This window comes from Anopheles merus, chromosome 3L (genome assembly GCF_017562075.2).
Source record: "Anopheles merus strain MAF chromosome 3L, AmerM5.1, whole genome shotgun sequence".
Lineage (NCBI taxonomy): Eukaryota > Metazoa > Arthropoda > Insecta > Diptera > Culicidae > Anopheles > Anopheles merus.
In genome coordinates this window covers 5,949,688-5,962,862 of record NC_054085.1, presented here as the reverse complement: position 1 = coordinate 5,962,862, position 13,175 = coordinate 5,949,688, and the positions used below count along the sequence as shown (strand labels likewise).

Genomic DNA, 13,175 nt, shown 5'->3' with positions numbered 1-13,175 from the left:
ATTTTAAAGCTGCTTTTATTTCAAAATTAATGATTTTTTTCCAATTCCACAATGATTGACAACTACGAAAAGTTTTCGTTAAATTTTGCATTTAAATATAGGAACCAGCATTACCGTAGGTACACATTTAGTTTTTTTGGAAAACAGTAAATAATCATTACGATCGTTCCAATAGCTCGAAGAAGCGTCTGCTTTATACACAACATTATTGATTTGTCTGCTTACATATCACATTTAGCATGGTAAATACCTGAATGGATGTATGAGCTCGTGCCTACGATTCGTTCACGAGCTTATGCTTCCTTTAACAAGCTTATGAAATCAAAGCGAAATTACTACACAGTACATTAACACCTGAAATCAGACTTAATGGACAAACACGCTTCTAATGTAATCATTTTGGGTAGCGAATCCCATTACACGTAACCTATTTACGCATCATTTATTTTATTGATGCTCGAACTGACTCTGGGTGGTTTGAGGTTCTTTTTATTCTACCAAACCCTCCAAATTGCCCTATATTGGTGCTTATGCCTACGCACGAAGATTAAATCAAATATTGATCAAAGAAGAAACCAGATGCGAAAAAAAACTCTATGCATATTGAATACAGATTACTTCAAACAGTTTCATAGCAACGACCGTGAGAAATTAAGGATACGGAATGCTATGGAGATTTTGAATTACATTCTACTGTTGCAAGAAGAAGGTCTTCTAAATAGCAACCGCTATCGAGTCATCGATTTGTAATCGTGTTCGATCGTCTGGTAATTATGTATCACTATTGGAGACGTGCCGATTCATTTTCCCACCACATTTCAATGTCCGTTATTTTGTAAAAGAAAGAAATGTGAACAGTTAAATTGAATGAAGCAAACCCCTTGCGGTGAGGCAAATTTATTAGCGTGGTAAGTTTGGTCGAAACAAAACTGTTGGTGCTAACGACATTATTTCCCATAGAGTGAGAAGCCATGCTGGGTGGAAGGGAAACCCATATCAAACTTTGCTTAAAATGGGGTTTTTCGGAAGGTTGCCAAAGAAACGGGAATACAAAATGTGTTTTTAATTACATTTACTCACCGCTACGTCGAACTCGGGTATAGCCTGAAAGAGTTAACACATTCCAGAGGTCGCTTGCGTGCAAAAGTTCCAAAATGAAACGTTTAATACAAATTATAATGTGCATGCCGGACACGGGCCGGCACGATGGTCCAACGCCTGCACTAGCCGGGGAACCAATGCATGTATACTCAAAAAATTGACACAGACAATTTTATTACGAAAAAAAAACTTCGCCATTTCAGCACAGCTGACGATCCCAGATGATGAAAAATGACCAAGTAAAAAAAAATGGAGTGAATTTTCATCGGCCTTCATTTCTGCACATGGGTCAGTTTTCATTGTGCAAGGCAGAGAGAAACACGCATACATTCGCGTCCTAAAAAATCAACCGAGTAAAAGTTATAAATTAGGATCTTCCTGTTAGGCTGACCCTGGTCCTGGTTTGACCAACCGTAGGGGCATGTGCTCCTCGCCCAGTCGAGTGTGCTAAGTGAGTATGACGGTAACGGTTATTGCACCATATATACAGCACCCGGGTCGGCAACGTCAGCACACTGCACACCTTTAATGATGTTGCATAATTTATCGTTTTTCACGGCCTGCACCGTCAGCGCAGACTTTTTCTAGACGTGCCATACGACTCGGCTCTGTGTGCGGAAGTTGTTTCGTACGGGAACGAACGAAAGCTTTTGTATATAGATGGAAAAGTTGACCCAAAAAAAGCTTTTCTATCAATTCTGCACATGGGGAAAGTGGAAATTTCTGCTTCAGGCAGTTATGGTGCTACTAAAAGCGGTCGTATAACGGGTGATATTTCTATAAATAGGGGATTAAAATATGAGGCTGTGAGAACTTAAAAAATGGGTTTATTTGAAAGTTTATCTTGTCTAGAAACTAGATAGATAGTTATGAACAGTTTTTCATTATGGTGGACATTTTACACAACAAAATCGCGCTGTTCGATCTTTTAATAGCTACTTATTTATAGTTAACATTATAGTTGTTTCGATTTTATGATCACCGATGACAAAAAAACGGAGAACAAACATTGAATAATATACAGAATAAAGCGAGTTGCCGAAGGAAAGGCGAACATCTCTTTTTAGAAGGATTTACAGCGGTTAATATTCAATTAAAGCTCTGCATTTATTTCAAAGATCGACACACATGTAATTAACACTATGGGGCCCTTTCCGTTTTAAGTTTGTAGGCTGAAATTTCAGCCTGTCAGCTGTTTGCATCATATAGCAGTTTTCGGGCAGCTATCTAAGTGTGTATAATATACAGGTGGGCTTATCCCAAGGTGTATGAATTTAGAAGGCTGATTTTTATGGTTTCTGCTTATGAATAAAGATTTTAAGAGTGTTTTGAGTATTCATCAAGTCTCAAGAAAGCTTGTTTGAACAAAATTTTTCACCCATTAAAATTTGATATTCAAATTTGGTTTTAAAAAACATGCTATGAGACCACCTGTACTACATACACTTTGATTCTAGAATCCACCACGTCAACTCTTTGATGCACCTTGGGGTAAATGTAAACAACACTGTGTTTTCGAGCAGGTACTCGAATCTAATTCTAGCTTTTAGGCTAGAATAATCTAGACTGAAAATTGCAGGCTAGTTTTTTGTGTGGTTTTGTATGGATTGTTTACATGATTTCAGCCTCCAACTGTCAAACTCCATACAAAAAACTGACTAGAATCGTGAAGGGCCCCTATATCAGAGAAATATGAAAACAGAACACAGCAAATGGTTAGGGATATGGAGGGCAAAAAACTCCATGAAGTTTGTGATAAAGTTGTATATCCCAGAGCATAAAAGCGTCCATAAAATTGAGTATGCACAAGAATGGCGGATGTTTACCGTGGCAAATATTAACTCAATGTGAATAGCGTGAAGCTGTTCGGACGAACCGAGTAAGTCGTCCGAAAAGAGCTCGATCATACGGGTTATTTGATTAGAGCGAAATGGTGAGAGATTGGCTTCGTCCTTGTTAGTACTTTTTGATTGTCAAAATACTAAAGCATCAGCCAATTTACCAGCCAGTGGTCACTATATCATTCGGAAAGACCAACCAAGGAAACAAACGGCTTATCATTGTTTAACTCACCATTTGACTCAGATCATAAGACAAGGTCAAAGGAATTATTTCCGCTTTCCATCGTACAATCGCCATCGGTAAATATCCTGGAGAATCTCGGTCCAGAAATGAGTCCAACTGTAATAATCTTCTTCCCCGCAAGCGAATCCCAATTATACACCCTACAATCGTTGGCCTAATCTTCCTTTACGGACGAATGTTTCAGCTATGGTGCAGCCCGCTACGCCCTAACGCTTCCTGCAACTTCCTGACCGCATATCACCACTCAACGGAGATATTACTGCAATACTCATTATTGCTGATCCATCGTTACGGAAATGATAGCCAGCGTCCGGTGGAAAGTAAATACCACTGAGGCAGAAGAGAATTCTAAAGAATGAATTCGCCCATCGAGATCGCCTAGAGGGATGGAGCTGGGTTGGCTGTTTAATAAAAAAAAGTATCACGATGATAGAAAAAGCAATTTCCGTTTTTCGTACTGGAGATTCATGCTTGGTATTCCATTTCTAGCTCGTAGTAGTACCGCATGGCGTATACCGCTTCCGACCAAGCATCAGATGACTGCACAGAACTTACAAGGAAACGAACGATCAATCAACTCATCACGAGCTGTGCAGGCTTGTGTCACTACTTTGTTAGAAGGAATGGTTTCTCCTGCCGGCTTTTGGGAAACGTCCTATGCATGCTTGCACCGAATGGCGGGACACACGGGGTTTGGACTGGTAAACGAGAGTGGACATGATTACCCCGACCAGGGGAAAGCGTCAGTACAGTCACGCACCACACAGTGTGTTTGTAATCGGGCTAGGCAGCGAACTGATTGGATGTGGTTTGGCTTATGCGTGAGCAGCAGTTATAACGCTCCAAGCAAACCGCAACAAATAGTACACTGTTGTGGTTGATTTCGTGCAATGCAGTGACGCACACGAAGCTCAATTAATATCTCCATAACGTTTTCTTCCCACACGGATAAGCAGCACGTACCAGCAACGAACAGATGGGGACAAAAACGCCAATATCTCTTCACAAGGGGGATATATTCACAAGGATGCATGTGTTTGTTGCTATTGCCTTTATTTGCTGAGAAAAGTCGTTTCTTTAGCTGTCGTTTCGTTTAAGTTCCATTTTTATCCTGTCATTGCCAGTGAAGTCTCTGCTAGCACTAAGTTCAGCAGACGCCTGTATCTTTAAATAGAGCCCCAGCAACGGGAAGCACCCTCTACTTGTTGGAAACGAAATTACACACATCTTTGCCTCGTAACCCCTTAATTTGGATTGCTAGTCTTTTCTGTGCTAAAAAATCCTGACAGCACCAGTAGTATGGTATGAAATTGATTTTTTCTTTCACTCTTTTGTGCTTGTGGTTGGTTTTAAACCATGAAAAGGCAAAAATAGTATAATTCAAATATGTACTTTGTATGTGTAAGTGTGTTGACACCGTGTCAACCTGGAGTAAATCCTGCATTGAGAAAGCACGTCTTGCATTCAGTGGTGACAGGTGGCGGCTGTCCTAGAATGAAGAGGCCATCTAAAAAAGAAGAGGGACTAGCAAAGCAGCATCATGGCTTGTTGGCTTTCCTTTTAGTAGCGCTCGGGGATTTTAATGGAAACATAAAGCCTTTCTTGCCTCATGAAAAAGGGGTGGGCATCCATCAACCATCATGTCCGTGCTGCGACAAAATAGGGTGATCCGCCCAGAATGCGGCGATCGAAGAAGTGTCAGGACGGAACTGCAGGGTACTCTATTATGTCCAAACGAAATGTGTCCACGAGGATGTGTAACCCTTAGTGAAAAGGTTCCATCATCTCTGTGAAAATAATAGTCACGCCGGTCAGGCTCATGATGACGATGATGATGGCTGTGACGTTTTTTAAATATTTTTTTGGGAACATGTATACCGCCGAAAAACGTTTTAGTATCCTTCCTTTTCTTTAGTTCCACGTAGGTCGATTGAGGGAAAAACTAGAAGCGATGCAAATGAGACGCGCCAGTGAAAGCTTTGTTGCATCCTTTTTTAACCTTTAAGTCCGATTCTTAAGGATTTAAGATGTTTGTTTTGGAAAATGGTTTAAAAAATATTTGTCTTTTATATGAGTAAGACCCGCGTTTAGGAAACTGTTAACGTTTGTTCTAAGGCAGCAAGCTTCGAAATGTGAAGCTTATCGATGCGGACCGTGTACCGCGAAAGGTTAAATAATTATTAATGTTGGCTTTTATTATCAAAATTTATATTTTTTGTAATTTAAAACGAAACATAATCTTACGATGTATGTGCGGTGTGATTTAGCAACAAATATTCTGGCAATACTTTTTTTAAATTTGATTTGGCAATAAGTAATAAGATCAAAACTGTAACTCCTGAATAGAGAAAATATAAAAAAGAAAAACCAGGCCTTAATGATAATACCATTTTTTCCAAAATTCTTGCAGTAATCTTAGCCTGTCCTAGCTATGATGGTTAGAGGACTGCGGTCATGGTGTACCAATTTTATTTTGTCTAACTGAGCCTCAGGGTGCAGCACAAAATCGACCTGTAGAATTAATAAATGATCAAAAGAATCTCTCAAAAAACTTTCAATCGGTCGCGGATTTTTTTTTATTATTCGATGTCATATGTGATTATTTTATTAGGTTTGTTTTGTGTACAGTCTGTTCCCGAGTTACGCGGTTCATCTTCTTATTTGGTCGGTAGGATATGACCTCCTATACTTTTCGCATTCGTGAATTGTACATTCAGAGGTGTGAATACTTAGTTTGATTATGGGTTGGATCATTGTACATTCTCGCTATGTTGTGTTTTTTTTTCTTGTTTATCTGTCATGATTGGGTTCTTGATTGTTGTTATATGGTGAGTGTAGCCAGTTTCTTCTATTGTAGTGTTTATTTTGTTTCTTTATTTTTGTTTAGCTTATTCAGTTTTATGAGTTTCTTCTTCTTCTTCTTTGGCTCAACAACCGATGACGGTCAAGGCCTGCCAACCCACTTGTGGGGTTGGCTTTCAGTGACTTATTGATTTCCCCCCATAGCAGGATAGTCAGTCCTACGTATGGCGGCACGGTCTATTCGGGGCTTGAACCCATGACGGGCATGTTGTTAAGTCGTACGAGTTTACGACTGTACCATGAGACCGGCTTTATGAGTTTATCTTTTTTTTTTGTCTCGATTTCTGAATAAAGTTCAGTTAAGTTATGTTCGATATCTGAATTAAGTTCCCTTTGCGTAGAGGGATTTTTTTCTATTTGTTTTTTTTTTCTTCTGTACTGATTGGTTTTGAAGGATGAGGGCTTTGATTAAAAAAATGTGATGGGAGACCAGAGAGGTTTTGTGCTATTTATTCTGTGTACTTGTTTCTTGTGTTTATTATTTTTTATTATTTTTTTTTATTTTATTTTATTATCATTATTTCTATTACACTTTTTATATAGCTGGTCATCCTAGTTTGTCCCTGTGGCATCTTATTTCAATCCTCAAATGATTTAAAGAATATCCCGAATTTCTCTTGCGGACTTACGCGGATTTGATACGCGATTTTCGAAATTTGAGAGATCAATTGTCAAATCAGTACAATTTGTTCAATGCAGTATAAATTGCATTTTTGCTAAAAATTAATCCACGATGTTCTGCTCGAATCGTATCAATGAAATGATAAAGTGTATAAATGTACTAACTTGAATGAAAAATACCAAGTAATCAAATGTATTTTGGCCGAAAATCGCGAAATTAACTTATTCTTCGATAACTAGGGAACAGAATGCACTGTCACATATTTTAGTTATGAGATATCCGACCCCATGTCATACAGACTCGAGAAACGGTAGCATCAGTTTGGGATTAATTTATAATCGTTATATGGACATAGCGTCACAATCCTTGTAAAAAGTGTATAGGTTATACTAATTAACTACATTGCTTTGTATGATTTTGATGTAAGTACATATTCCAAATTCTTGGTATACTCCGATCGATTCGGTAATTTATGCATCATTCGCTGTTCCTTTCGCAGACCAAAAAAAATGAATGCCAAATTTCATCAAACATTCCCAATAAAAAAACGTTTCTTTTCGGTTCTCCGCCGAAATGTGGCGCAATGGAAAGGGAAGCAATTGATTTGCGCCGGTGATTTATTCGCAAAATGCGAAACAACCATCGCGGACGTCCGTTTTCGAGCGTAGGCAATGGTTATTTCAATTGTGAAAAACGATTCTCGCCACCGCCAACGCGCCAAACTGGCATTTCATGAATGAAGAACCAATTCTACCAAACCGGGTCCAAACGAGATTCTTGGAACAATTCCCCGACCCCGCCAGTCGTTTCCGAGCCGCTGTGGGTACGGTGTGTCTGACAGTGCAACGCCCTTTTTTATAAGGGCCATCCTACGCACAAACCTTTGACCGTCCTTGGATTGGGTGGCGTGTGTCACAGCCATATCGTACACGAGCAGTTTTACAATTTCTTTAAAGGTCAAAAATCACTCAGCACGAACAATCACACACACAAACACACACAAACACACACACACACACACACACACACACACACACACACACACACACACACACACACACACACCACACACACACACACACACACACACACACACACACACACACACACACACACACATGCATGATGTTGTTGTGGAAATCCTTTTACCACTGGCTGAATGAAAAGAATACGCCGACATGGCGGCGACTCGTGGTTACGTTTGTGTGTGGAGAAAAGTTTTGATTACTACACGGCTGTTCCATGAAGGGTTTCATCTTAATTTCAATGTTTGACAAAGTACTGTGTACCAACAAAAATGTCAAGCATATTGTTGGCATCACTTTTCCTCGGCTTTTAGGATCCTTTTGAGCAAACACAGACAAAGCGATATAAAGGGCTGTTTTCAAATTGAAACAAGTGCAGAAATTTTAGCTTCTATAACTTCCCCAAACAGAAATCTTACGTATTTAGAAATGTCATTTTAAATTCATTTTTTCTCTTTCGAGACTATACTCCTTTTTCTGCGACTTGGCAGCGAAACGTTTACGACAAACACACTACACACATTCTGCCGCACAAAAGGGTTTCGCATTTAGTTGCTCGAAAGCATTTAGTCGACCGGTGCTCAAATGTAGCGAACGGTGTAGCAGAAAAAAGAAGTAAATAAAATTGCGCTCATTTACGATTCAGTGCAAACTTCACATGTTGTTTGGAAGGAAGCAAAAACTGAAGCGTTACGAGGAGTTTGCTACAAGTGGAAGAATATTATGCCGAGAAGACCTTTTACAGACTGTTAAACATGAGGATGGAAGGTTCATTTGCTGCACAGAAAGGATTTCGACGATGAATGTATGCTTTAAGATAATTAATCTGTCAGAATATTCCCCTAATGGGTACAGAATTGATAAATTCAATTATTATCATTTACATTAGCGTTTACAGGTAGGAATCCAATGTTATTACTATCATTATCCGATGTACGCTATCGTACGGGACCGTGCGCAATAGCGTATCTCGAGTTTTCGCGTATAGCTGATTCCTATGAAAAAAATAGTTTACTACTGTTTTGAGGGTCAAACAATATCGACGCAGAATTTTCAATTAAATATTTTTATTGTAAAACAGCTAGGGTAAGTGTACTAATTATAGCTATGCTATGTCATCAAGATACCGATTTTACTGCTGTAAAAATAAGTATTGGGTAAAATTTATGGTAAGCCGGTCTCTTAGTGCAGTCGTTAACTCGTGCGACTTAACAACATGCCCGCCATGGGTTCAAGCCCCAAATGGACCGTACCGCCATACTTAGGACTGACTATCCTGCTATGGGGGGATTAATAAGTCACTGAAAGCCAAGCCCACAAGTAGTGGTACAGGCATGCCTTTACCGACAACGGTTGTTGAGCCAATAAGAAGAACAAGAAAATTTATGGTAAAAAGTCTATATATTTTCTAGAAGCCTATTATATGTATAACACGAGAGTATCGTTTTATTTTGACTCAATGTTTAGCGAAACAATAGAAAATTTCGATTAAAATTGCATCTCAAGTTACCAATTATGGCTATAGTGTTCATACCAATTCGCCATAGGTGTACTAATTGTGGTTGTAAGCCAAAACTCGTGGATATTTACACCAAAAATCAATTTGTGACATTGTTTTAACTCAATTCAAGTATTAATAAGTTCACTGCAGGTAAATTAGTAAGTGAACATCATTAAATAAGTAAAATTAACAGTTTCAAATCTCCGTTTTGTATCATTATTTGTATTGATATCCACGCTCAATTAATCGCGCAATTGATGGGGCGATACAGTAATTTACCCCCCTCCACTGTTGTATCTGTGGCTGAAACAAGTTTTTCTAAAATGTTAGGGACTTATTCTACTGATAACACCGTATTTGAACACACTTTATATCTCCAGACAATTCTTTATTCCTTTTATTCCTTTATTTGGAAGCTATTCCGAAGGCAGCTACCGTTTCAGCACGAGACACAGAGGAGCGCTAATCAGGGTGGTCTGTTTGAATTGGTTTAAATGAAGTATCGTAGCCATTGCCCAACTGTCTTGAAGATTGGAATTCTGGTCAATTATGCTCTAATTATCGATCAGAGAAGAATAAGAGCGCACTTGGCAATTGTACGACACGAGCGGCGTTCAGTTAACACATTTTTTTCGTATGAAAATCATTCAAGACTGCGTTATTTTGATTAAACTTTTTCGATGTTGTATAATTTTACAAGAAAATTATGCTTAAACACAAAATAACACTTTATATTGCGAAAATAACAACGAGAAACCCGGATTTGTTCACTTGTAAACTACGCACTACGACCAAACCGACAGTAGTAAACAAAGCATACATGGTATACTCCGATATTTGGAGCATCAAAGGTATAGTTTTACCAATCAAAGGTATAGTTTTACCAATAATGGACATACGGAAAAAATATATATTTTAGATCAATGGTACATTAATGGTAAATTCGAAATAATGGTAAATTTTGATACGAAGTCGTTAAGTAATAATATTTTGCACCACAATGATGATTTTGAGATAAAATTATGGTTAGGTGATTGAAAATCGCTAATATCTTACAGTGCTGCTCTTGGCAAAAAGTAAGAGATACCCAAAATCTTGGCAACACATTTTAAAAGGATGATATTTAACAAAAGGAAGTGAGCATTTCGGAACCAATGAAGCAAAATGTTCATATTTGAAATGAAAAATCCTTCCGTGGTTTTAGAATGCAAATAGACTGGTTTAGAGCGAAAATAGTGTTCGTTATAGCCATAATTGGTGTTATACCCACAATTGTTACACTTACCCTATCTTTTGCGCAAATTCGATGCAACATGTTTTTTGATCAATAGTGATATTCAAAAAGAGCATAAAATATTTCAAAACATTCAAATATGTTCAAAACACACACACAAAACTAACCATTCTAAACCTTTGTGAAAGATTTTCTTTTAATTTCAACCAGTATATTTAGCTATTTGTATCTTTTGCAGTATTTGAAACTTTTCTGTGTCAAATCAGTGCAAATTGCTAAAACAAACTGTCAAGTTGAGAAATTCGAGTATCTCCGAAATGGTGTATATCGGAGTGGATGCCCTAAGCGGTCTTTCTGAAGTTTCCAGCGAGATGTTGTATGAGGAATTCTAAACTAAAGAAGCATAAAGAAGCAAATTTACTAGTGAGCAGGGGGTGGATCCCTTTTTTAGCGCCCCACGCAGAGGTTTTTGCGTAGTCAACCTCTTAATCAACCTCTGATGCATATAGTACCCAAAACACGCTATTAACGTCAACAGCGGATTTCACGGTTTTAATCCAAAATATACCCAATTTTAGTGTAGTTTAGTTGGTGTTCATCAAATCATCAAATGCTTATTTTACATACTATCGAACCCAAAAAATTTGTCTGAAGAACTATCTTATTTAGAACAACTACGTATTTCCAAATCCTCGTTTGTTAAATCTTGCGTATGGTAGAGATTGCTGATATTCTTAATAAAGAATAGGTTTTTTTATTGTTCTGTTTAGGCATATACATCTGTTGCTAATTATGCTAAGTTGCTATAAGTATGAGGTTTTTCGGTAGTTGTTTAGTAGTAGTTGATATTTAGTAAAATTTAGTATCTTTTCTAAATTATTTCGATTAGGTTAAGTGCAAATGACTGCACCACAGAGCAGGTTCTATAGCAACAAATTGTTTTGAATCGATTTATTCGGAGTTACGTGTACGATATCTGTTACTTTTGCAAGTCCATATTTTTTTATAATGCCTATGTTAGAAAATCTGTAATTAAATCCAATATCAGTGCTTGATTGCCGTACCTAGGTCTTTGTAGAAGGCAATGGTGGGAACATGTGGGTTCGAAACAAAATGAATGGAAAAGTAAAACCATTTCATTTGTCGAAATAGATAATCATGATTATTATTATATTTTATAGTTGTTTCAAAAAACTTATTACTAAGCGCTAACAATATTATTGCAAATAAGTATGATTAAATAACACATGTCATATTAAACATCATTTTTCAGTATATCGATGCTTTGCACACAAAATAATAAAGTGTAATAAAGAGTCTACCTTGAGCTAAATTGCTCAACCAAACGAACCCCGGCGGTCCTTCGTGCCATGAATGCTCGAGATGCATCCTCCTTCCATGCACATTCACTTTCTTTCGTGGCCCACAACCTATGGCGCATGAAGCACACTCGACCGGAATGAAAAGCGGGTCAGCGAAGCTTCCGATGCCGAGAAGAAAAGAAATCATTCTTTCCACAAGCACTAAACTCCTTTTGAATGCAAATACAATACAGATCCCGTTTCAGTTGGACAGAAGATGTTAGAAGGGCGTAATGCGAGCGGGGAAAACAACTGCAGCGTATCCTCTCGACACACGCACACACTCACACACTCACACACACAACCACACACTTATCACAGGAAGCTGTTCCCATTTCGAGTATTATCCGCTGCAATCTGTTCGGGAGTTAGCTACCATGAAAAGGCTCGGCTTGCAATGCTTTCCTACCTTGTATGGCTTTTTGTTTTCTTCCTCCATGTTTTCCTTTCCTCTGATGGTAGCGGATTGGTGTAAATTACGCTGTGTCGGTGCGTGGAACAAACGTCGGCGAAGGGTTTTTAATCACAGGGATCGCGAAAAGAGGGCACTTTACTACCGATTCGTCACTGCACACCCGCCAAAAGCCGCGGAATAAATCGTGCTGATTAGTGTGAAACCTTCACGCAAAAAGCAACACCAGAAGCTAAATACCAGCGCACCTATTTTTTGACAGCTGGCTCTGGCTGCAGCAAACAACCAACACGACCGCGCGAACCGAACACACTGTGAGTAATGTGAGATAAAAGCGCGTGAGTTGGTTAATTCGAGCTCCACCTTTCGACAGCGAAGAGAACCAGAGAGGCACAGTTTGTGCGTGAGTTTGCTCGCTCTGCTCTCACGGTTTCTGTTGTTTGCAAACATCTACAGACCCATGTGGACAAATGCTATGAGGGTAAATGTAAATGCTATTTCGGAGAATTTTACGAATGTTTGTCGGTTTTAATCGGTTGAGTTAAATCAACGTTGCAAAGATTTTTTGTTAAATATTAATTTAAAAAAATATATTTGAAAAAACGTTTTTAGATCCTATCTCATTGTTATCTTATTTTTTCACGTAACGAAATAATTATTAGTACAGAAGGAACTGGTTCGTTTTTTGGAAACTGAACCTCAACAGGAACTGTAGAGTCTGTGGTAATTACCATTAGACCACCCGAGCAATATCAATATTATGATGGTAACAACACATAAGTAAGTGCTTTGGGATCAACTGTTCCTACTGTACATACTGTTTCCACAAATTGTAGTGATTGGGTGCTAAAAAACATGCATGATTAATAGAAAAGGGTTTTTTTAATTTCATGTATGCACAACCACACATATTACAGTGCGGCGTGAAATGAAATTTTAAATGAAAATAAAAGAATAAATTTATAGCTTCAT

General features: G+C 38.2%; 1 protein-coding gene across 1 annotated transcript in view; it reads right to left on the bottom strand.

Moving 5' to 3' along the window:
* The window catches only part of LOC121599494 (DNA fragmentation factor subunit alpha-like), a 30,411-nt gene extending 17,872 nt beyond the window's left edge, over window positions 1-12,539 (bottom strand). Inside the window, exon 1 of the mRNA XM_041927338.1 lies at window positions 12,201-12,539. Within this exon, the coding sequence (XP_041783272.1) occupies window positions 12,201-12,230 (30 nt within the window). The 5' untranslated portion in view covers window positions 12,231-12,539. The remainder of the gene's footprint in view (window positions 1-12,200) is intronic.
* Between the last annotated feature and the right edge of the window lie 636 nt (window positions 12,540-13,175).